This window comes from Rhinatrema bivittatum, chromosome 8 (assembly GCF_901001135.1).
Source record: "Rhinatrema bivittatum chromosome 8, aRhiBiv1.1, whole genome shotgun sequence".
Classification (NCBI taxonomy): Eukaryota; Metazoa; Chordata; class Amphibia; order Gymnophiona; family Rhinatrematidae; genus Rhinatrema; species Rhinatrema bivittatum.
In genome coordinates, this window is record NC_042622.1 from 150,750,108 (window position 1) to 150,774,858 (window position 24,751).

Consider the following 24,751-nt stretch of genomic DNA (forward strand, 5'->3'; position numbering starts at 1 on the left):
GGTTTGGTGCGCGCGTGCAGGGAGATGTGCGCGCTGTTGTGCGCACAGGTCGAAATTATGCGCCCGGCACAGTAAGCGCATGGCTATGCACGTCGTTTGTGTGCGCGATGTTGTGCGCATAAGGTATTTGTGCGCACGAATCGCCTCTGTGTGCATGGATCGAAACGGCGGACAGGGCGGCGAACAGAGCCAAAATGGTGACGGTGACCACGCGGACAATATGGCGACCACCTCGGAGGGTCTCCACGTGGGAGGGCCCTCCGATCTGACCGGGATCTAGCCCTGCTAGGGCAGATCAACCTGGCGGCACTGGTCCCGGCTGGCGACTTGTGCGTCTCCTTGAGCTTCGGAGACTGGAGACTTTTAAATAGATTTCTACCTTACCTTGTCTCGGCGCTTCCCTGTCTCGTTCCGGGCAGTCTCCGGCTGCGGGGGGAGAGGGAAAATACCTTCACCACTGCGCTCGAGGTTGCACCCGCTGCTTCTCAGCCTCACCCGATGTCGGGGGCTATGTCCCTGCCGAGGTTCGGCCACCGAACCGAGGCTTACCTCCGAGGGATCGTGGAAATCACCTTGCGAAATCTCAACTGGGAGAGGGACCCAACGGGTGTCACTGCAGGAGAGCGGTGCTCGTCTGTGGAGGTAAGATTTCTTCTTAATTTGATTTTCTTAGGTAAATTTACTCTAACGCTGTGCTAGCGTGCATAGAGTCCCTAACTGCTATGGAGGCAGAAAATACTGAAGAGCTGCACTTCCTGCAGGGGTATATGTACTGAGGCTGACGTCAGATTGAAATCTGATTGGTCTCCAACTGCTATCAGGAGTACACTATACCCATTGGTCCTGAGTCCATCTGCTACACGCTAGGAAATTGGGCATGTTATAAAATTGGGCATCCATGTGCAGGCACCGGGTAGCGTGCACTCATGGACGCACGCGTGCAACCTTTTAAAATCTACCCCTCATAGTATAAGGGATTGTGGTTGCGCGTTCAACCATGGGTTAACCAGTGTGCTTGACTGAGCTCACTGTATTTTATCGGCCTGATTATAAATAAAGAGCTCTGAAGCACAGTCAGAGTCTAATTGTGATTTCCTCTGACTGTACCTAATCCACTGACTGCTCGAGCTACCACAGGGATCTGGCGCAGATCCCATGACCTTCCTCTATTTTTCTCTCAGATTTTTTTTTTACCCACAATGAATGGGAAATTAAGAAAAGCAGCTCTTCTTCATGAAACAGTCTGACCACAACAGTGTTGTTTTTCCCTTCAGGGGAACACTCCACATCTTCCAACTCTCCCCCATTTGCACTCTCCTTTAAGCTACTTACCACCAGGGATAATCCCTGATTTAGAGGACTTTTTCCCCCTACTTTATCCTCTTAACACTTGAAATATCAGGGTTGCTTCCCTGGGAAAACAAAATCCCAGGATAAGGAACTGAGGCTGTACTCTGCCCCAAGAGAATGCCTGTTGGAGACATATTAAAAGATCTGAAAAACGATAACAGGCCGCAGAAGCAACGGATATCAGCGAGCATAAATTGACAATATAAAAACCAGCAACTAATGCAGCCTTGGAGGTACAGGCTGTAGGCTCCTATACCATGGGATTCCAGGATGGAGGACCTAGTTCAAACCTCTTATCATACATTCAAAATGGCTGCACCGGCTGCGGTAGACCAACCACCAGCAGTAACTGACTACACTACCAGCCCTGCCGGAATGGTCCTCTTCCAGAGCACATACCTCCGTCTGCTCTCCAAGTTTCTCTCTCTCTCTCTCTCTACATAGCTGTGATTCAACAAATCTCCCTATTTGCCTCTGTATTGCACAATGCATACAGAGTGTGGGCTTTCCCCAATGCTCCTTCACTGGGTGTAACAAAACAAACTTCCAGGATGTGAAATACAGAAGCTTGTTTTTAAAAAAATTTTTTTTTACTCACCGTGACACTGTCTGAAGCACTGCTGAACAACATCGAGCCTCTCTAAAGGAAAAGCTATCCTGTGCAGAAATATTTTTTTACTTTATGAAAATTAAAAGGAAAGAGGTTTCTTTCCTGTCTTTCTTTCTTTCTTTTCTTTTTTTTTTTTGAGGAGGTCCAGTCAGCGAAGCAAAGCCGGATCAAGCTTTTTCTGTGCCTGGAGTACAATTAGGCATCCCCCCCACCCTTTTTCTTGCCAGTGTCTGCTCTGACAAAGCGCTTTCTCCTTTAGCAGCAAAGACACAGCTATCTTTATAGTGGTGACATCTTCAGCAAAGCACCCCTCTCCCTTTCCCTCCTACCTAGCATCCCCTTTCTCTTCTCTCACCCTATGCCCAGAAATCCCTTTCTCTTCCTCTCCTCCTTGAGCCACCAAACAGTGCTGACACAAATTAGAGGGAATGCCTAGCTGAGATGGCTGAATTTGGCAAGCAGCACACAGGGCAAGGCGCTTAGTCTTCTTTGCTATTGGTGTCATAATAAATCACACACTCTAAACTGACTCCGAGAAGAGTGTGTGCCCAGCTGAGTTTGTCGCTTGAAAAGGACTGTATGGCCCAAAATTTAGTTGTCTAAAAATTAGGTGCCCAATATACCCGATCAGATGGACGCCCAATTTTTCATGCATCCAACTTTTAGGTACTCTGAAGCACACCACTGTGCATCCAACTAGGTTCCTCCAGGCATACTACCAAGCGCTCCGGAAGGCGTCCTATGCGCCCAACTGGACATCCAGCTACCGTATTTTCCGGCGTATAAGACGACTGGGCGTATAAGACGACCCCCCCTTTTTTATACATATTTTTAAGAAAAAAAATAATTTTACACTCAAACAGGAGCAACCCTATCTATGAAAAGGCAACACTACAAATATTAAATCACATCACATAATAAAAGGAGGAGGAATAGCCTAGTGGTTAGAGCAGTGGACTATGAACCAGGAGACCAAGGTTTAAGTCCCACTATCACTCCTTGTGACCTTGGGCAAGTCACTTTACCCTACATTGCCTCAGGTACAAAAACTTAGATTGTAAGCCCTCTGGGGATAGAGAAATACCTACAGTACCTGAATGTAAACCGGTGTGATATCTCAATTGAGATGAATGTCGGTATATAAAAATAATAAATAATAATAATATTAAATAATTAAAATGGCAGTCAATCAAGAAAAATAAACTTAAAAAGCCACCTTTCCTTACCCCCCCTCCAGCAGCTCTCCTACTCCTCTTCCATGCAGGCTGTAGCACACACCAGAAGCAGCAGTAGTGGCTAAGCTCTATACTCATGGTCCTCTTCCTTAGGGCCCATGTCTCTCACACACACACCATACCAGTCATGCCCCCATGACCAGTTTCTGTCTCTCACACACCAATCATTTCCCAAACAGTCTTTGACACACACACCAGACACCTTCCTGAACAGTCTCTCATGCCATACACACACACAGGCTTCCCACTCCCGTGTTCTGCTTACCGTACATATACAGGCTTCTCACTCTCATAATCACTTTCTCTGTCTCACACACACACACACACCAGTCTCTCTCTCATTTCCATGCTCACTCTCCACGTGCACAGGCCTCTCGTTCCCTGAATCACATTCTTTCTCTCACATTCACACACACCAGTCTCTTTCTCCCACACACACACAGTCACCTTATCAACCAGTCTCTCTCTCATGCACGCACATACACACACACAGCCCTCCCACTCCCATGCTCTCTCTCACATAATCAGGCTTCTTACTCCCATGCTTTCTCACATACCCAGATTTCTCACATCCATGCTTTTTCTCTCTCTCTCTCTCACACTCACATACACATCAGTCATCTCTCTGAGCAGTCACTTTCATTGTCTCTCACATATACACGCACATGAGCTCTCTGACCAGTTTCTCTCAATCACAGACATGCTCTCAATCAAATACATTCTCTCACTTACACACAGGCTGGCTGGCTGCTTCTCTCTCTCTCACTCACTTCCTCTCCCCCGCCCCCCCAAGCACAAATAGTAGCTGCAGCAGCCTCCTCCTCCAGCCCCCGCAGGCCAAGAAAGAAGAATCCCATCGGCCGCGGGAGGCTCCTGCTGCTGTCTCCTTTCTCGATTACCGGCTGCTTCAATTGCTCGGGGGCCGATGCTGCAGCGGCCGCTGCTACTTTATCACGTGGCACGGCCTTTCTTCTTCCCGCGCACCGCGTATCACTCACTTCCTGTTCCGGGTCCGGGGGGGGGGGGGGGGGGGGAATGCAGGCGCGGGAAGAAGAAAAGGACAGCCGCGGATGCCACAGCTTTTTTTTTTTTTGCACCGCTGCCGTTCCCGCTGGGCTTGAATGTGCTGATAGCCCAGCGGCAACGGCAGCAGGGAAGGAAGAGCAGCGGGAGAGACCGGGAGCACGCGACACACAGGTGAGAAGAGCTGCCCTATAAGACGATACCCGGCGTATAAGACGACCCCCGACTTTCGAGAAGATTTTCAGGGGTTAAAAAGTCGTCTTATACGCCGGAAAATACGGTAAGCGCACTATTAAACGCACAGCTGGGCATCCAGGCAGACATTCAGCGTGAACCAACATCCTAAAGAGAGCAGACTTACACGCCATGGAAAAGTGCACGAATGCCGCCGCAGCCTAACACGTGGCAGATTTCAGAGCCTGAAAGTGGGGCCTAGCCCAAAAGACTGCTCATTCCGAAGACTGCCTGAGTTCCCCAACTCCCCTTGGAGGCGGGAATGGACGTTGGACCGGCACGCCAAGCACGGATACCGAAGGGGAGAGGAATCCCTAAACCAACTCCCCCTCTTTCATGTCCTTTTTTTTTAAACTCTTTTATCTTAGCTCAGCCCATCCCAGCCAAGAATAGAGTTGGTCTCCGGTGGCAGGGGGAGAGGGCATGTACCTTCACCACTGCATTTGGCTTCCTGCACCTGCTTGCCTTTTAGCTGGGGTTTTATTTTTTTGATAGCTAAATCCACACCAGAAAAAAACAGCTACTGGATCCAGGCACTCATCTGAGGGAGAATCCACTGACATCACCTCAGGAAATCTCAATTGAGGGAGGGACTATAAGGTATTACCACAGGAGAGCGGGGCAATAAACTTCTATCCTTCTTTCTCCTTCTATTAAACTTCAACACAATCCCCAGTAGGGAGATGCACATCCGCCATCTGCTGGAGACGAAGAATACTGGCAGGGTGATGTCAGTGAAGGGTTACATACTATAATGTGACTTCAGATTTGCTCTGTCTCCATCTGCTGGTAGAGGTGCATAACCCACTGGTTCTGGATCCACCTGTCTGAATGCTAAGAAATTTACTATGTCACTAAATCATCTACTTCATATGCGGGTTCCCTATCTACTTTAAGTTTAACCCTTAATTCAATCTTTTTACTGGAGAGGCTCTGGTTTGAACGGGAATGCATAGTCATGTATGAAAGAAAGAAACAAATCCTTCTTGGAAGGAAAGAAAGTGAACCCAAGTTTAGTGAAACACTATAAATTTTTTATTTCACAAACTTGGAAGTATGGTTGTCTTACAAAATAGGCATGCCCTCACAGGCTCAAGCAGTACACTTTATACATTTTCTTGCTTCTGCAAGCCCTTTTTCCCCTCCCTTTTCCCTTGTGTATGTGCAAATTCCCTTGCACAAAAAGTTACTGTTCATGATGCCTTTGTCTACCTGCAGTTTCTAAGTTACAGTTTTCTATGCAAAAGTCCTTGCTAAAGCCAAGTGTGGGGAGGATGTGGGGAGGGGTACAGTCTTAACTCTGCTTGCCTCCTTCCAACTGCTGAAGAAGCAACATTCCTCTCTCTCTGATAATCCATAGTCTGTACTATATATGCTACTCTAAGCAGATTGTGGTTTCTAATTTGTTCTTATGCCTTATTGTTATCAAGGAGGAAGGGGGTTTGCTGGGTTTCTCTTGTAAATTGCTTGCATGCAGCTAATCTAGTTTCTAGCAATTTGCAGTTTCTCTTGTTAACTCTATAAGAAACAAATAAAAGAAGAGAAAGGGAATTCAGCTCTGCCTGTCTTGCCCACTGAAAAAGCAACATTTCTGAGCCTTTGCTTACATGTATACTGGACTTAAAGCCAGATTTAGACTGGCACTTGCCTAGGGTGCCAAATTCTGAAGGAGCCTAAAAACTGGCCTCTGCTGGTGTTTGATTTCTGTGGGCAAAATCCTCACCTTTGGTCCTTTTTCTATGATCATTATAACCTAGTGTTCAGTGCTCTACTATATCATGAGATGTCTGACGTTGTGAGCGTTTTGCTTAATCCATTCCAGACCTGGGTTCGTTGAGCCGTTAGAGGACAGTTTTTGTATGACATCATAAAACAATTTGTCAAATGCTCTTGGCGCCAAGATTTGCAGGACATGAAAATTTTATACTGGCAGCTGTTTGGAATGCTAGTATATTCATTGTTAGCCAAGCAAATTCAATAAATAAGAAGATATGACGTTTACTTTATGTCTATTAAGTAAAGCCGTTTAGAACCAAGCACACAAAATTTTTTCTAGGTCAGTACACTAGAATACTGGTTGCGCCATTAGAAGCCGGAAATGACGTTTTAAAGCGGGACCTTTTTTTAAATTGTTAATTTACCCCCCTGCCATTCTTCATCTCTAATAAAACACTATATATATTTTAATAAAATACATACAGCAAACAAAAAAACAATATAATTTCACGCTTTTAAAAAACCCCTCCCACTATTCCTGACGTTATGGGCAGGGAAACGTGATATACATCTGGAGGGGCAAGCGCTTCTATGGTGATGGGGCGGGGAGAATGATGCTTTGTTTGATTGTTTTCAGCATTCCGCCCATCAGCACATTCAGCCATTTCTGTCCCCCGGAAGGATTGCTGTGGAAAAGCTGCCGCCATTTTGTAGAACTTTCTTCTTCGCTTTAAAGAAACATTTGAAAATCAAGACGGAGGCGGAAGGGTAGGTGTAGTTGAGGTCATTGCGTCACTAGGCCGAAGTGAAGGAAGAAGATACCATTTTGTCGGGAGACAGAATAGGTGAGGAAGACAAGTAAACGATGAAGATCTTTGTGGGCAACGTGGACGAGCGTACGACGCACGAAGAGCTTGCGGCGCTCTTCTCCGAGTATGGTACTGTATTAAGCTGCGCTGTCATGAAGCAGTTTGCTTTCGTGCACGTGCGTGAGGAGGAGGCGGCGCGCCGGGCTATCGCCGAGTTGAACGGCCGCGACCTGCATGGCCGCCGCATGGTGGTGGAGCTCTCTCGTCCGCGGCCTCTGCACACTTGTAAGGTCTTCGTGGGCAACGTCAGTGCCGCTTGCAGCGCCTCCGAACTCCGGCAGTTATTTGAAACCTACGGCAAGGTGGTGGAGTGTGATGTGGTGAAAGGTAATAAAACTAGTTGAAACCCGTTGAAATTCTCCGGAGGGTCAGTTTACTGTTGTCCTCCATAGTTCGATCGTAGTATTTCCTTCTATCCTCTTCAATCTGATAGCCGCACTCCGTTCTTAAAATCCTAATCAGCGTGACCCAGCTCAATCTCGGCACATCTTGATCCCCCTTATTGGTATGACTGTAGCACGCCACCCCACCCCCTATATTCCGATCGTAGTATTCCCTTTTATCCTCTTCAATCTGATAGCCGCACCCCGTTCTTAAGACCCTAATTAGCGTGACCCACCTCCCCAACCCAATCTCGGCACATCTTGATCCCCCTCACTGGCATGACTGTAGGACGCCTTTCCACCCCCTCCCCCATCGCACCAATATACTGACCCACTTCCTCTCTTCCAGCCGGATTCCAGCATTTACTTTTTCGGCCTGTGCATACTCCCTGCACTTGTTCTTAAAATGAGTTTAGCACACTTAAGACCCCAGACTCAAAATGACCCTGGGAAGCACCGCGCCCCCCCCCCCCTCTAGCCTGGAATCAGGATGCTGTGGCCCATTACTTTCCAGCTTGATCCCAGTTATTCCGTCCCCAGCCTAACCCACCATACTCAGAGCACCCCAGACCAGTGCCAGCACATATGAACCATCTCCCTTTCTACAGCCTGACCCTAGCAGATCAATATTGGGTGGGTGTGTTGGGTTGGTGAGTGGAGGAGTGTGTGTGTTGGGGTATGTGGATGTGGAGAGGAGTGGTAGAGTATGTGATGGGGGGTGGGGAGGTGTATGTGTGTAGAGTTGAGGGTGTGTGTATGGAGGTGGTGTGTATGTATGTAAAAGGGGGTGGGTGTGTGGAGGGTTTTTTTGAGGTGGGGTTATGTGTGTAGGGGTTGGGTTTGTGTATGTGTTTCTAATGGGAAGGGATTGAGGGAGTGTGTAATGTGTGTGTGCATGGTGATAAAGGAGGTATGGTGTGTTTTGGAGGGGATGGGGCATGTATTTGGAGGAGGATGTGTATGTGCGTGTGGAGTAATTTGTGTGTATTGAAGGGGGGTGTTTGGAAAGGTGCAGGCCAGTGTATATTGAGGAAGTATGTGGAGTATGGGGTACTGGTGTGGAGGAATTGGGTTTGCTGAAAGTGTGGTTATCTTGTGGAGGAGAGAAGGTGGTGTGTGTCAGGTCTTCTCATTTCACCACCTGTTAATGTATGCAGCATTATTTTTTTTTGTTTTTTGCGGTAAGTGCATTTGGTGTGCAGCACAGTGTTCAGTTGAACTGTTCGACAACCCCCTCATGTACTGCGCGTATTGTTTATAAAGGTTTCAGACAGCTGCTAGGGTGCCTATGCCTATGTTCAGCCCTATACAACCTGCCATTGCTGGGGCTTTAAGGAAGAGGAGTAGTGTGCTTGCATGCTGACACACGCAAGTTTACTCCCCTCAGCCACTGTAACAGGGTCTTCTGCTTCACTTATAGTATTCTCAGCCGAGGATTATGTGGGTGAGTGCCATCTGCTTGATTTCTTCTGGCAACCACCTTCCGTCATGTGCACCCCTCCATTCCCAGCAATGGACACAGCATCTGTCATAAAACACAATAAATATATATATATATAACTTGCACCCTGCCCTTTTGAAGTAATTTTTATCCAGATCTGACTGTCACTTAATACAATCCTGATTTTCTCCACTTCCAGAATTTTATATTTGGGATTATTAATCGTCCCCCCTTGAAGGACTGATATTACTTTCTCAGCACCCTTCCTACTTCCCCTTTGTATTTGTGGGACTGGCTATCCTCTTTCTGCTATGATATCTGGTAAGAATGTTCTGAGGTTAAGTAGCACTAGGCAGTGCAGAAGAAGTTAAAACCAGCCCTCGAGCTGCTCTCCCGCAACGTTCCCTTCCCTCTTCTTTTTTTTCCACTGCCGTTGGGTTTAGTTAGCAAGGCCAAGATGAGAGGCCCGTTTCTCCATTAACAAGTAGGGCTAAATTAGCCATGACACGAATGACGACATCCAGCAGCACCGAATAGAGATTTCTCGCTTAACTTGCAAGGTTTTGCTCTACTGAGCATTTGGAGGAGTTTCCTTATGAGCCTCTTAGTCTTTTTTTTTTTTTTTTTCATCTGAGCAACACCACAGATGTGTACCCCTTTTTCTGGTTTTTTTTTTTAATCTTTTTTTTTCTTTTAAGTGATACCTCTTTGGTATCTTCAGTTCAACATTTTTCGCTGCCTCATCACCCTCCCAGCACTTTTGGTGCTTTTTTTTTTTTTTGTGTTCTCTTTTCACACAAAATGTCTGGTTCTAAAAAGCCCACTATCGGTGGCTTCAAAGATTATGTATGTGATAAGATATCCATCACTGGCCAGTATATTTATTGCTACCTAGATGACCAATCCAACTGCTCCCGCTGTGGCTGGATGTCTCCAAGCTCTCAGAAGTCTAGAGTCTCTGAAGAGCTGCAGCTGTTCTGCCTTCCAGAGCAGAGACTCTTCAAGCTCCTTGGGTGTCGAGCAGGAGCTCCTCAAGTAGACCTCTCTTCTTTGTTGGAGCAGGCCTGGGGACCCCCCACTTCATTAGGGTCAAGTAAGCAAAAAAGTGCCATTCTCAGATGTCTGCAAGCCCTCCGCATATACTGCCGAGGCTCAGGGTCGAGATAAAAAGAGAAAAAATGCCATTCCTCAGAGCCGGCAGTGCCATTGTTACCAAGTCTCGGCACCAATGGTGCAATCAATTCAGAAGCACTGGCAGTATTGACACATTCGTCAACGCATTAATTCCCAGAGCTGCATCAATCCCTGGAACAGTCAATGCATCAAGCCTCAACTAGACTATGCTTCCTCCTTCAAGCCTTGGAGCGCAGATTGGTGCTGCTGACGCAGCTGTTCGTCAGATCACTGGTCTCGGGGAGGATGGGAGATGGGCAAAGAGATGCTTCAGTTAAGCTCCCTATTTCAAGGACACATTCCCTGTCAAGACTTCTTGAGCAAGGTCTTTGACTAGATGTGCTGGATCCTTTCTGCTTGGTGGTGCCTATAATGAACCAAGTGGCAGAGTTTGTGAAGATTTTCTTTGCCTCCCTGGTGGTTAAGGACAAGGAGGGCACCCTTCAACCTATCTTCTCCAAGGTATGGATTTGCTCCCTCAAAGAGAAGTTAATTTTAACCCTGACCAAAGAGGTACCCCATTAGAACCCCCACGAGGAGTTTCGCATCCTCTCCACACTCTCGCAGTGGAATCCAACCATTCAGAAGACATTTATCATGTTTACTCTCCTTCTTAGTGACTAAGGACCTCTTCTCTGCTGCCTGCATCATCATTGGGTTCTTGAATCAGTATCCCCTCATCCCTGGGATCAGAGGAAGAGTCAACAGGAATCCCTCTCAAACACTTGCCTCCAATTGAAGGCCTCTCTTCCAGATTTCTGGATAACTTAGGTAAGGTGTTAACATCCATAAAGACAAAGACTCATGCATGGAAGTCCTCAGCCTTTTCAGATTCTAGACACCAGCAGATCGAGCAGCCATTCCAATCTGTTTAGACTTGTGAGAGTTATAAGACATAAATATGGGAGAATCCTACGTTCCAGTATCTAGGAAATTAGACTTGAAGTTTGTCCAGAAAATCCTGGGTTTTGGAATGGTATAGTTAGTTGACTACCTAGCTAGACTTAGCTCTAAAATTGACTTAAGGGTTCACTAGGTAATGCATTTGCTCAGTAGAGCAAAAGCTCTATTTGCTAAGAGAAGGGTCCATTTGGTGCCGTAGGATGACATCACCTACATGTCATGGTTAAATCATCCTGCTTTCTACAGAAAGCACTGTTTATGGTAAGCAAACCCCCCGCCCCCCCTCCCACACACACTTTCCTCCATGTTTCTAAGACTGGCAGAAGGAACTACAAGTTTCTGCATGCACGTGGCAAGATGTTGTAAAACTAGGACTGGAATGAACCCGTTTGTTAACTGTAGTAGTGTAACCAACTTGTTGCATATTGTTACATAAGGGTTTTTCTAGAGGCATTTTATTTTCCATCCTTCCTCCCTCAGCTATACTCTTTGTCGATGGGCCTTATAAAAGTTGTCTTAATGATAGCTAGGAACTATAAGGCCTAGCATCTAATGGAGTTAAATCAATGTTCCCTTATTTTATTCCTGGAGTCTAATTATCTATGATGGCATGAGCTGGTTCTGGTTGCATCTGTGGTGCTGCTCGTTTTCGCTTCTTCCCCCATTCCACCAGACCTCTCTAAGAACTAGAGGTCTTGGTAACTTAGATGAGGGCGAGGGTAAAACCCACATTAGTTTGACATGGAGGCCCTTGATTTTCCTCCTACAGCCTCTTGTGTTAGAGTGGCGTCCTGCTGAGAAGGGAGGAAGAGAGAGTGGAGCATCTGAAATACTATATACATAGACAAGAGGGTGGTCAAATTCAGTATAGTTGAAGTGCGTGCATATTCCCTAAAGACAACCATGTTCACAGAATCATACAAGTGAATCATTGGATCATGCTTGGTGTCAAACGGATAGAATCTTCCAGAGCTTTCTGAAAAAGTCTAAGACACTGCCCTTGTGCAATAGTTCCCATGTTGAAGCACTCCTGTGGCTCTCCTCAGTTTGCTTTTGTTTGTCAAGAACAGATGTGTTCTTGCAAATTGCTGGAGTTTTCCCTACTTCTGGTTTTTCTTCTAAAAACTGCTTAATATTGCTCTAATTAGATATTTTTGGTATTGTTTCATTTCTTTGTAAATTTTTATTTCCCGTTGCTAGGGCTGAATTAGCCATGCTGTCATGGGATCTGTCAATCAGGTCCGGGAGGCGGAGCTTTACCAAGCAGAGATTAGATTTTAGCGCTCTGCGCATGTGTTCCCGTGCAGGAAAGTAACAGATTCTCCTCAGTCTGTTCTTTCCGCGTGTGGGATCGCACGCGGAGCTGACTTCTCAGTGTTTTTATTATTTTTCTTAAAACATCTAACAAAAAAAATTGGGGTTTAAACCCTGTACCTGTGGCAAGGTAATGTCGGTTACTGATGGCCATGACGGATGTTACCGATGCCTGGGGCCAGAGCACAATTTACAAAATTGTGAATTTTGTGCCCGAATGTCCCCAAGATCCCAAAAACAGCGGGCTTATAGGATACAGGAACTTTTCAGTTTATTGAGCCATCGGAGGCTCATTCTTCACCTGGCCCCTCAACAACGGCTCCATCGCAAAAACGAGCGTAGTCGTGGGATCCTTACCCCTCCAGGCTTGGAGGTAAGGACTTGCCACGACGACATAGGCCATCGGATTCAAGGGGACCGAGAGAGCCTGAACTATTGGTGCCGGAAACTTCGCATAAAACGTCTGCGCACAAAACTTCTGCATGCACAGCGCCAAAGACTTATGCGCACAAGTTGCCGTATGCGCACAAACTACCAAAAACATCGGCGCATCGAGGAGCCTGACACCTAGACAGCACATTGGACCCCTGACAGCGCACAAACTTGTGGCGCCGCAAGAAGCACCACAGAAAGCATTTCATAAGTCCAAACACCCATCTCATTCAATACCACATGGGTTAAAACGACGACATGAGTCCCCAGAGATATCTCATTCAACCTCTCCAGATGTAACACCAAACAGCTCGGGTACTTCATGTTCCTCGAGATCTACTTCTACAGGTTTGAAAACAAAACGTAGAAGACTATCACCGTCGGGAAGTGGGATCCATACAGGATCATCGTCATGCCATCACCATAGGCATTGACATCACTCACACCACAAAAAGGCTTTGAAGACGAGTGAAACATGGGAAATGAGCCCTTCTACTTCTAGGTCACCTCACGCACAAAGTGCAACACCTTATCTCATAGAAAAATAATACAAATCATTTCCTCTAATGCATCTACATCCTCAGATAATTCTGTTAGGACCACAGACAGCAAGATGGGGAAGAAATATGACATCCCAAATACTTCCCCCTCAAATACCTCCGGTGGAATCTAAAGCATGTGAGTTACCAAAACAACCTGGTTGTTCAACAATGCCTCCTCACACAAGAGGCATTTTTTCAATTATCCCAATCGTTCGCAGGGTTTTACGAAACTCTTCAATCATCCTTTAAGATGTCTAACGAACTATCTGTGCGTTCCCTGGAACACAGTATACATACTTCCAGAGAACCGTCAGTAGAACCTCCGGCATCCCCAATAACAAAACTCGATTTCACCAATTCAAAAGCAAGATACACCTATCAATTCCATGTCTCCGCAAACAATCCCCATCATCATCTACTGGATTCCCATCGGACCCGCAGGAACCGTATTCCCCTCCAGAGGACCTGACATACCCAAAATTTTTAGAAAAATTGGGCACGATATTACACCTGGAGGTCTAAAAGGAGATAGACCCTATATCAGAAACCTTTGGTCTCCTAAAAATTTTCTATGCTCCAGGAGAACCAACATTTCTTCCACCACAAGAACTCCTACATACCGTCTTACAGAAATCTTGGGAAGCACCTTACTCTGTCAGCGGTTTCAAGGAAAATGGATATAAAATTTCGTATGCGGAAAACATCGCCTTACTCTATGCCACAATTACCACATGCTTCAATTGTGGTAGAGTCTGAGATGCAAAGTCGCATACCTCATATGCATTGGGCAAAGATAACATATATTTAGATGTGGTATATCTTCCTGCCAAACTCATCTCAATGTTGAATGCTCGCATTATGCACCATCAATTGTACATGGTACAATACCTATATGAGTGCATACAAGCCACAAAAGGTATGCTTTCCTCGATGGCAGATCACATACCACCGCCTCTTCATGACATGGAGGAATGTTCTAGACACCTTCTGCAGTCTATGTATGAGGGATTTGAAACATCTTCCAGGGCGTCTGCAACAGCCATCGCTGCCCGTAGGATGGCATGGTTACGTTCCAGTACGATACGGGAAGATTTACATGAGAAAACTAACGAACCTCCCGTGTACAGAAGACAACCTGTTCGGAGAACGTGTTCAGGATACAGTGGGCAAATTTAAAAGAGGAAGCTCTAGCAGTCCAGTCCTTAACATCACAACCTCCCCACTCGACCACGCGTCGTCATGTCGGATCTACTCGTCGACAGTCCTATGCCCGTAGACCTTACAGGTCTTCTCAATCCTTTCGTACACAGACATATCCATCTTACCAGCGTCCTCCGCCGCAACAACACACCCCAACCATACGTAGGGGTAAGCCACGTAACCAGAGACAGCAGTCACAACAACCGGCTGCTGCAGTAAAATAAACGCCATCTTGTTAAAAACCCAGCCTCCATCACAACATCAAGCACCACCTGGCAGAATCCATTCTTGCCTGGCAGCCTGGGAGAAAATAACATCCGATCAATGGGTTTTAGAAATAGTACGACACGGTTACCAACTCCAATTTACCACAAAACCCAAACTACCTCACCTTTCCACTCTAAAGAATCGAAGCTTCCAACCGCAACTGGGGGAGGAAATTGCTTTGCTTCGTAAACAGGCCATTCGGATTTTCCCGAAGACCCGACAAGCAGGGTTTTATTCCCCATACTTCCTCATACCCAAAAAGTCGTGTGGCCTTCGTCCCATACTAGATCTGCGGGAATTAAACAAATTCCTGACCAAAGAGAAATTCAAATTGGTATCATTGAAATCTATTCTACCTCTGATTCAATCCAACGACTGGATGTGTTCCATTGATCTGAAGGATGCTTACACACACATTCCAATCCATCCATCCTCTTGGCGATACCTATGCTTTCGCTACAGGCAACACCACTACCAGTACAAAGTTCTCCCCTTTGGACTATCGACTGCACCCTGGGTTTTTACCAAATGCATGGTTATAGTGGTGGCTCATCTCAGACAACAGAGTATAACCATATTTCCATATTTGGACGATTGGCTGATAATCGCCTCGAATCCAGATGTCTTGATCGACCACCTCCGACAGGTGGTAGACTGCTTACAGGAATTAGGGTTAGTGATCAGTTTTCAGAAATCACACCTACAACCAACACAACATCTGCAGTTCATAGGAGCATGCCTGGACACCACTTGCAACCGGGCATACCTACCAAACGACAGGATATCACAACTGCGTCAACTTCTCCATGTGTTGAACTATACTCAAAAGGCCTTTGGCGAGACAAGTTTTAGTCCTAGGCCACATGGCGGCAGCTATTTTCATGGTTCCCAACACCAGGCTACACATGAGACACCTGCAATGGGGACTAAAATGTCAATGGAAACACACACAGACGTTATCGTTGACCTCCGAGATGAGACAGGACATAACATGGTGGCTCCTAGACTCCACCCTTTCCAAGGGAGCATTATTCAGTCCCCCCTCCTCACAATGCAGTCTTAACCACAGATGCGTCTCGCAAGTGATGGGGCGCACATCTCGAGATTTACGAAACGCAAGGGTTATGGACAATCTCTGAGCAGAACCTGCAGACAAATTTATTGGAGCTCAGAGCGATTCGAAATGCATTACAAGTGTTTCAAGATCATTTAAAAGGCCGCAGGGTCATGATCTACACCGACAATCAAGTAGCAATGTTTTATATCAACAAGCAAGGAGGGTCTGGTTCATGGTCCCTTTGCAAGGAGACCCTAACAATCTTCAAACATGCTCACCTACATTGCATACATTTACAAGCAACTTACCTACCAGGAGTGGCAAATACAAGAGCGGACAGGCTAAGTCGCATCTTTCATCCTAACGAATGGACACTAAATTCGGAGGTAGCCCAAGACATCTTCATTCAGTGGGAGACGCCCTCGATAGATCTCTTTGCAACGGAATGCATCACTCAAGTTCCCAAATTCTGCTCGATAAGACCAAGCCAGTTCAGGATCGCTCAGGATGCCTTCCTCATCCCGTGGACAACAGGCATCCTGTATGCCTTTCCTCCCATACCACTCATAACAAGGACAATTCAAAAGTGCATAGCAGACAAAGCTCAACTGATACTCATAGCCCCGGCCTGGCCAAGGCAACCATGGTACAGTTTCCTTCTCAGACTATCCATCATGGACCCAATTCGGTTACTGAATCACCCAGATCTTCTGTTCCAAGATCAAGGGACTCTTCTATACCCGCTACACTCATCTCTCCATTTGACAGCATGGAGATTGAGATGCTCCTTCTATCAGAACAGGGAATTTCCATTTCTGCAGAGTTCAGCTTATTAGAATCCAGAAAGCTCTCAACGACGAAAAATTATAGCTATAAATGGAAACACTACTTTACTTGGTGCACTTCCAATGGTGTACCACCATTGGACTGCTCACCTGAACTACTCATGGGCTATATTCATACACTGTACACAGATGGTCTTGCAACATCATCCATTAGAGTTCATCTCAGTGCCATAGGCGCATATCATAGACCAGTTAACAATATTCCTATATCCAATCACCCCCTACTATCCCATCTCATTAAGGGATTAACTCGCCTTCATCCTCCGATCTCTAAGCCTCCAGTTCCGTGGAACCTCAACATAGTTCTTGAACAGCTCATGCTTTCCCCGTTTGAACCCATAGACGTGGCACATATTAAATACCTCACATGGAAGGTTGTATTCCTGGTTGCAGTAACATCAGCATGACGAGTCGGTGAATTACAGGCCTTGGTCCATTATTCTCCGTATTTACAGTTTCATCACCAAAAGGTGGTTCTTTGAACTCACCCGTCTTTCCTACCAAAAGTGGTTTCTCAATTCCATCTCAATCAAACCATAGAACTACCCATCTTTTTTTCCTAAACTTCACGCAAATGATAGGAAAAATTACTGCATACACTAGATTGCAAAAGAGCTTTAGCATACTACAAAGAGAGAACAAACTCGGACTCCCGTGTTTCTCAACTCTGTCTCTTCCGAAAGCCCCTGGACTACCAGTGGCCAAACGCACCATCTCCAACTGGATAGCACAGTGCATCAAATTCTGCTACGACAAACAAAGAATACAGCTACATTCTGGATGGGATCACGTGATGCGGTGGGCTCGATAGGCAGCGTTCTTGTCGGGCTCCGTCCCCCCTCACTTCACACACCACCTGTAAATGCAGCGAAAGTGACATTTTTTCAGGCACAGGGTAAATATTTGCAACCTTACTGTGTCCTGTAGCTGCGACCTGGGAAACAGCGAGATATGGTGTCCAGACTCGTTCGCAAAGACAGGGAGAAGCCGAAAGGCCCAGACGCTAAGATGGCCGCCTCAGACGCTGGACGAATCTCTCGAAGAGAAGATTTCCCAAGCGGTGGTCAGCGCACTAGATATGAGACTCCCAGATTTCTGAACAGATTGCGGAAGTCAGATCGGCACACTGCGACATGGACACTCGTATCGAGAGAGCGGAGGGACACATGGGCCTCTTGGAAGACAATGTCAATACTTTGGGGGGGGGGGAAAAAAAATGGAAGTCCTTGTGAAAGAGGCGGCGGCCCGAGATGACAAGATTGAGGATTTGGAAAATCGCAGTCTGCGAAATAATCTGCGCTTTGTAGGATTTTCTGAAGCCATTGCTGACCAAGATTTACATCGTATTTTGGAGACCTGGCTGAGAGCAAATGTACCAGACTTAGTGGATGTGCATGGGGGTCTAATTGAGAGAGCTCACCGCCTTGGCAGGAGACCAGAGGGCTCTTCTTCGCAACGACCACGTGTGGTAATAGCCCGCTTGTTGAATTATGCTCACAAGATGGTGATCCTACAATTTTATCGGAAAAACTGTGGCATTAAATTTGAAAACAAGCCGGTATTAATGTTTCAAGATTTCTCTTATGCGCAAGGCTTTTTCCGGATTATCCTCTGATTTGGTTTCTAAAGTCATTTCTATGTTTCTATAAAGGCTTCAGATTTGCACTCATGTATCCAGCGAAATTGCGGATCACTTACCAAGGATCCACCCATGTTTTTGACAAGGTTTTTGAGGTGAAAATGTCTACAGCTACATTCTGTTCCTAAAGCTCATCAAGTCAGTGCAATGGCAACCTTGGCACATCTTAAAAATGTACAACCCATAGACATTTGTAAGGCAGCTACATGGTCATCGCTCCATACCTTCACATCTCACTACTGCCTTGATCAACAAGCATCCACTGATGCAAAGATAGGGCACGCAATCCTGCGATCTCTATCCTCTGGTTCACGGTGACTGCCACATTGTTAACGATCATGTAAAAAAAAACCAAACAAAAACGTGATCGGGCGCGTGGGACTCCCATGACAGCATGGCTAATTCAGCCCTGCTATCAACGGGGGAAAAAGCAAGTTTGCTTACTGTAAACGGTGTTTCCGTAGATAGCAGTATGAATTAGCCATGCTGACCTGCCCTCCTCCCTGGCAGTCGCAGTCTCTTTGACTACACTTCAGCTTAATCACAGACTGAGGAGAATCTGTTACTTTCCTGCACAGGAACACACGCGCAGCCACAGAGAGCTAAAATCTAATCTCTGCTTGGTAAAACTCTGCCTCCCGGTCCTGATTGACAGATCCCATGACAGCATGGCTAATTCATCCTGCTATCTACGGAAACACCGTTTACGGTAAGAAAAAGCAAGTTTGCTTACCGTGAACGGTGTTTCCGTAGATAGGATGAATTAGCCATGCTGTCATGGGAACTGTCCATCAGGGCACAGGAGGCGGAGCTTGAGTAGCAGAGAGTAGATCTTTGTTCCCTCTGCGGCTGCGCGTGGGTTCCCGCGCAGGAAGTAGCAGATTCTCCTCAGTCTATAATTAAGCTTGAAGTCGTGGATTCAGTTCCGACTACCAGGGAGGCGGGAGGGTCAGCATGGCTAATTCATCCTGCTATCTACGGAAACACCGTTTACGGTAAGCAAACTTGCTTTTTCCCGTCGATAGCAGGGCTGAATTAGCCATGCTGTCATGGGAGTCCCAAGCAGTGTAGCATGCTTGTTGAATGGCTTGCATGATATTCCTACGTGGTAGTCGGGTTAATTAGTATTCAATGTACGTAGGATGGCTTGTCCCAAGGTCGCATCCCTCGATGACTGCTGATCTATGCAATAATGGGATGTGAATGTGTGTAAGGAAGACCATGTGGCTGCCTTGCATATGTCAATTGGTGGTACATATTGTAGTTGTGCCAATGAAGTGGCTACTGCACGTACTTGATGAGCACATGGTCGTGTCGCGAGTGAGAGATTTTGTTTGTTGTAACAAAATTGAATGCACTGCACAATCCAACTGGAAATTTGTCCTTTTTGCAACTGGTTTCCCCGGTGTTTTTGGATCGAAGGAAACAAATAGCTGCGATGCTCTGCTGAATGTGTGAGTTCTTTGTTTATAATATTCCAAAGCACGCTTGCAATCCAGTGTATGAAGCAATTGTTCTCTGTCATTGGCGTGCGGTTGTGGAAAAAAGACAGGTAACTCTGTTGATTGGTTAATGTGGAATGTCGAGACAACTTTTGGTAGAAAAGTTGGATGAGTTCATAATAGGACTTTATGTGGATGAAATTGCAGATACGGTTCATAGTGGACCAGTGCTTGTAGTTCGCTAACTCTTCGTGCCGAGGTTATTGCCACTAGGAATACCACCTTCCAAGTCAAGTACTTGAGGTGTGCAGAGTGTGTAGGTTCAAATGGAGCGAGCATGAGTTGCTCTAAAATTATATTGAGGTTCCAAGGAACCGGTGGTTTATGCACTGGTGGTCGTAAATGCAGCAGCCCCCTGATGAATCTGGAAAGTAAGGGATGTTCCGCAATGGAGTGATCATCCACCGGGCGGTGGTATGCCGCGATCGCACTCAGATGAACTCGAATGGACGATGTTGCCAAACCTGTTTGAAATAGTGAGTGCAGGTAATCCAAGAGTTGTCGGGGTGCAGTCTATGGGCTGAATTCCTTGTTCTATGCACCAGTCGGAGTAACGCTTCCATTTAAATGTGTATTTACGTCTAGTGGACGGTTTTCTGGATGCAATGAGCACCTCCTGGGCTGCCTTAGAAATTCCTTGTGCTGTTAACCATCTCCTTTCAATCTCTACGCAGTCAGGTGGAGGGAGGAGTATAGGGGGTGTATTAACACTCCGTCGTCCTGTATCAGAAGGTCTGGTCGGTTCGGTAAGCGAATTGGATCGTTGATCAAGAGACGTAGTAGAAAACTGTACCAGGTGTGCCTGGTCCAAGCCGGGGCTATGAGGATCATGTTGCTCTTGTCCCGCATGCACTTTTGAATCGTCCTGGTAAGTAATGGAATTGGAGGAAAGGCATAGAGTAAATGTGTTGTCCACTGAAGAAGGAAAGCATCCTGGGCGAGACGGATATTGCTGGGTCTTACCGAGCAAAACTGCGGTAGTTGTGTGTTTTGCTCCATGGCAAACAAGTCTATCACCGGAGTTCCCCAATGATCGAATATCTGTTGGGTCACCTCCCTGTTTAGTGACCACTCGTGCGGCTGAAAGATCCGACTTAATCTGTCGGCTCTGGTATTCGCTATTCCTGGAAGGTATGTCGCCTGCAAGTGTTTCGAGTGTTTGTTGGCATGTTGAAAGATTTGCAGAGTTTCGTTGCAGAGAGGCCATGAGCCCGACCCACCCTGCTTGTTGATTATAGAACATGGCCACTTGGTTGTCCATGTATATCATGAGTCTTCGACCCCTGAGATGTGTCTGGAAGGTTTGAAGCGCATAGCGGATCGCTTTGAGTTCTAAGAGATTGATATGTAGGGTTTTTTCTATTCTTGTCCACAGCCCCTGGGTCTCCACGTTGTCCAGGTGAGCTCACCAATCCCGTTGGTGATGCATCCGTGGTGAGGACTGCATTGTGTGGTGGGGGGCTGAATAAAGCTCCCTTGTCTAATGCATAGTCCTTGAGCCACCAACCGATGTCCGCGATCATGTGCGCAGTTATCGTGACTCGAGTGTGCAGGGGTTGTGTGTGCTGCCTCCATTGCAGTTTCAGGTCCCACTGTAAGCGTCGCATGTGCAGTTTGGCATTTGGCACTGTGAAGTTTGCGGCTGCCATGTGGCCTAAAACCGTCAACACCTGATGGGCGGTCAGGTACCTGATGTGTAACAGTGAGTGAAGTAGAGTGCGAAGCGTCCGCTTCCTGTCGTCTGGTAGACATGCTCTGGATTGTATAGAGTCCAGGCGGGCTCCTATAAACTGCATTACTTGCGTTGGCTGTAAAATGGATTTTGGGTAATTGATGAGTAATCCCAGCGACTGGAGGCAATTGATGGTTGTGCTTAGGTGTGACTGTAGTATCGTTGGATCTGATGCTGTTAGTAACCAGTCGTCCAGGTATGGAAAAATGGTTAGTCCCTGTTGTCGAAGATGGGCCACCACCACTATCATGCATTTCGTGAATACTCTGGGGGCCGTCGATAGGCCAAAGGGAAGAACTTTGTATTGGTGATTGTGATATTGAAAGCAGAGGTATCGCCAAGATGAACGATGGATTGGAATGTGCGTATAAGCGTCTTTCAGGTCTATTGAGCACATCCAGTCTCTGGGTTGTAATAGTGGGAGAATGGACTTCAGTGAGACCATTTTGAACTTTTCCTTTACTATGCATTTGTTCAGGTCTCTGAGATCTAGAATCGGTCGATGTCCCCCCGACTTCTTTAGAATGAGGAAATAGGGGGAATAGAAACCCTGGTTGTGTTCCCTTCGAGGGACAGGTTGTATCGCTCCCTATTGTAGAAGAAGGGTGATCTCCTGAAATAACTGGGGATGTAGGGTTTTGGGTTTCTGTGGTGAGAGATGTGGAATATGAGGTAGGTGCATAAATTGTATGCGGTATCCCGTTTGAACAATTTCCAATACATATTGATCTGAGGTTATTTTCTTCCACTCTGGCCAGCAGGCCGTAATTCTGCCCGGCAGATTTTCTGTTATTGGTGGCGGTGGCCTGATATTTAAAAAGACGATGCAGCTTTCCCTGACGTCGCTGTTTGTTGTTGTTGCTGCGGTCTTTGTCCTCTGGGTTTGCCTCTCCTTTGCTGGTTTGAAGGAGGCTGTGTTTGTTGTCTATGAAAGTTAGGGTATGAAGGTTGTCGAAATGATTGGTAGCTCCTGAAAGGGCGTCTCTTAAGATTGGCGTCGATTTAATGGATAGAACCTTTTGAGGAGGATGGTGGAGTTAAGGATTGCACCGCAAGCTCTTGGTCATTTAACTTACTGACCGTATCTTGGAAACTATCTCCAAAGAGATTATCCCCTAAACATGGAAGGTTAGCCAAATTTTCGTGCAAATCTTCATGGATTGCACTGGCCTTTAACCAAGCCAGTCGTCATGCCGCGATTGCTGTTGCTGATGCTCGAGACGAGGTCTCAAAACCCTCATAGACTGCTCGTAATAGATGGCGGGAGCATTCCTCCATATCTAAAATGGGTGCTGGAATGTTGTCTCCTGTTGAGGTAAACATACCCTTGGTTGCCTGTAGGCAGTCGTACATGTATTGGACCATGTAGAACTGATGATGTTGAATACGCGCGTTCAACATTGCATTGTGGTAGACCCGTTTCGCGAAGTCATCAAGACATTTGTTATCCTTGCCTGGTGGTTTGGAAGCATGGGTTTTGGATCGTTTTGATCTCTGCAATGCTGACTCCACTACTATAGATTCGTGTGGTAATTGCGGTGTTGAATACGTAGAGGGCTTCTGAAGTTTGAATTTCAGATCTGTTTTTCTAGAAACTGCTGGAAGTGTGAATGGAGTTTCCCAGGATTTTTGTAGGATTCCATGCAACATGCTGTGAGGGGGTAAGGACGTTGGTTCCCCTGGCGTGTCAAAGATCTTTAGGAGACCTAAAGTTTCTGCTCTAGGCTCTGGTAACTTCTGTACTTCTAATTTCAAAATTGTGCCCATCTTTTCTACGAATTTTGGGTAAGATAAGTCTTCCGGGGGCGAATATGGTTCTGCTGGCTGTTCCGGCGGATCAGAAGGATAACCTGTTGATGAAGACTGGGAAGATTGAGATCTGATAGATTCCGTTAGGGAATGGTCGGAGAGAGAGGTCTTGTGGGGGTAAGATCCCGGTCTGCTTTTGACTGTGGCGGATTTTGTGTGGTTTGACTGGGTTTTTCTTTGTCTTCTGGAGGCAAAGTGAAGGATGATTGCAAGGTTTCAAAGAATCCCGCCAGCGAGTGAGAAAGATCCCAGAAAGCTTTCTGTGTGTTAGGTGGCATCGCTCTACGGGTGTCTCAGTTGTCCATAGGAGGCAAGTGTTCCGGTGATTTGGCTGGTCTGGGCGACACGGTGTGAAACACCCGTGCTCTGTTGAGGTAGTTGCCGAAGATTTTGAGTCGGCTCTCGATGACACCGTTGATGGAACATGCTGTGATCTGACTGGGGACTGACTGAAGTCCTTTTCCGAATGAGACGTTTTTGAACGTGGACTGTCCGTGCTCCTATGCGAGGAACTGAGATGTCTGTGGGAACGTTGTGTTTAGCAGACAACGTATTTCGGCTCGTATGACTAGTGCGTTCCTTATTGCCCGATGTATGGCTATATGACGTCGAGCCTGATGTGTTACGTGAATGAGAGGACTGAGAATCATGAGAATGTTCCCTGCGCCTTTTATGACGGTGACGTTTCTCATCCTGTCTCCCTTTTCTTTTCTTGCGTTCCTTCGGCGCCGGTCTTAGCGTTTTTGCCTTCGGCGCCGCTCCCGGCACCCGATGTCTCTGAGCCGCTTCCGGCGCCGCTCTCGGCGTCCTCTCATTATGCGCCGCTTCCGTCGCCTTTGTTTTCTGCGCCGCTTCCGGTAGCAGCGATCATGCCCGTCGGTAAGGGACATGATCCTACCGCAGGGACAGGGCTTGAAACCCAACAGTTTTTTAGACTTTTTTTTTTTTTTTTTTTACTTCTCTTGAGGAGAATTGAGCTCCGCGTGCATTCCCGCACGCGGAAAAAGACAGACTGAGGAGAATCCTGCTACTTCCTGCGTGGGAACCCACGCGCAGCCGCAGAGGGAACAAAGATCTACTCTCTGCTGCTCAAGCTCTGCCTCCCGGGCCCTGATGGACAGTTCCCATGACAGCGTGGCTAATTCAGCCCTGTTATCGACGGGAAAACTTGCTTTTCTTGCAGTTTTTATCTTCATTGCGGTCATGCTAGCAGGCTGTCCAGTCAATTTTCTTCTTTTGGATCATCTCCTAACAAGAAGAAAACTGGTTTTGCCTCATATATATTGTTTTTTTCCTCCTTCTGTTTGAAAAGCAGGCCAGCAGTTTCAAGTTCTGTCCCAAGTACAGACAGAAGCCTATAACAAACTGTAAGAGTTTTTTTACAAATGTTTGGGAAAAAGCCTTGATGACTAGCAATGACATATATGTGGCGGCATTGTCCAGAATGGTTCAGTTTTGGACAGATAGGCTCTGAG

General features: G+C 46.5%; 1 protein-coding gene across 2 annotated transcripts in view; it reads left to right on the forward strand.

The window, feature by feature from the left end:
* Positions 1–6,726: 6,726 nt before the first annotated feature.
* Positions 6,727–24,751, forward strand: part of LOC115096570 (RNA-binding protein 14-like) — a 68,340-nt gene continuing 50,315 nt past the window's right edge. Inside the window, exons 1-2 of one of the 2 annotated variants that reach the window (XM_029611358.1) lie at positions 6,727–7,364; positions 10,652–10,799. In XM_029611358.1, coding sequence (XP_029467218.1) covers positions 7,034–7,364; positions 10,652–10,773 — 453 coding nt within the window. In that variant the 5' untranslated portion in view covers positions 6,727–7,033 and the 3' untranslated portion in view covers positions 10,774–10,799. Of the gene's footprint in view, positions 7,365–10,651; positions 10,800–24,751 lie in introns of those variants that run through there. The other variant, XM_029611357.1, reaches the window with a different exon arrangement.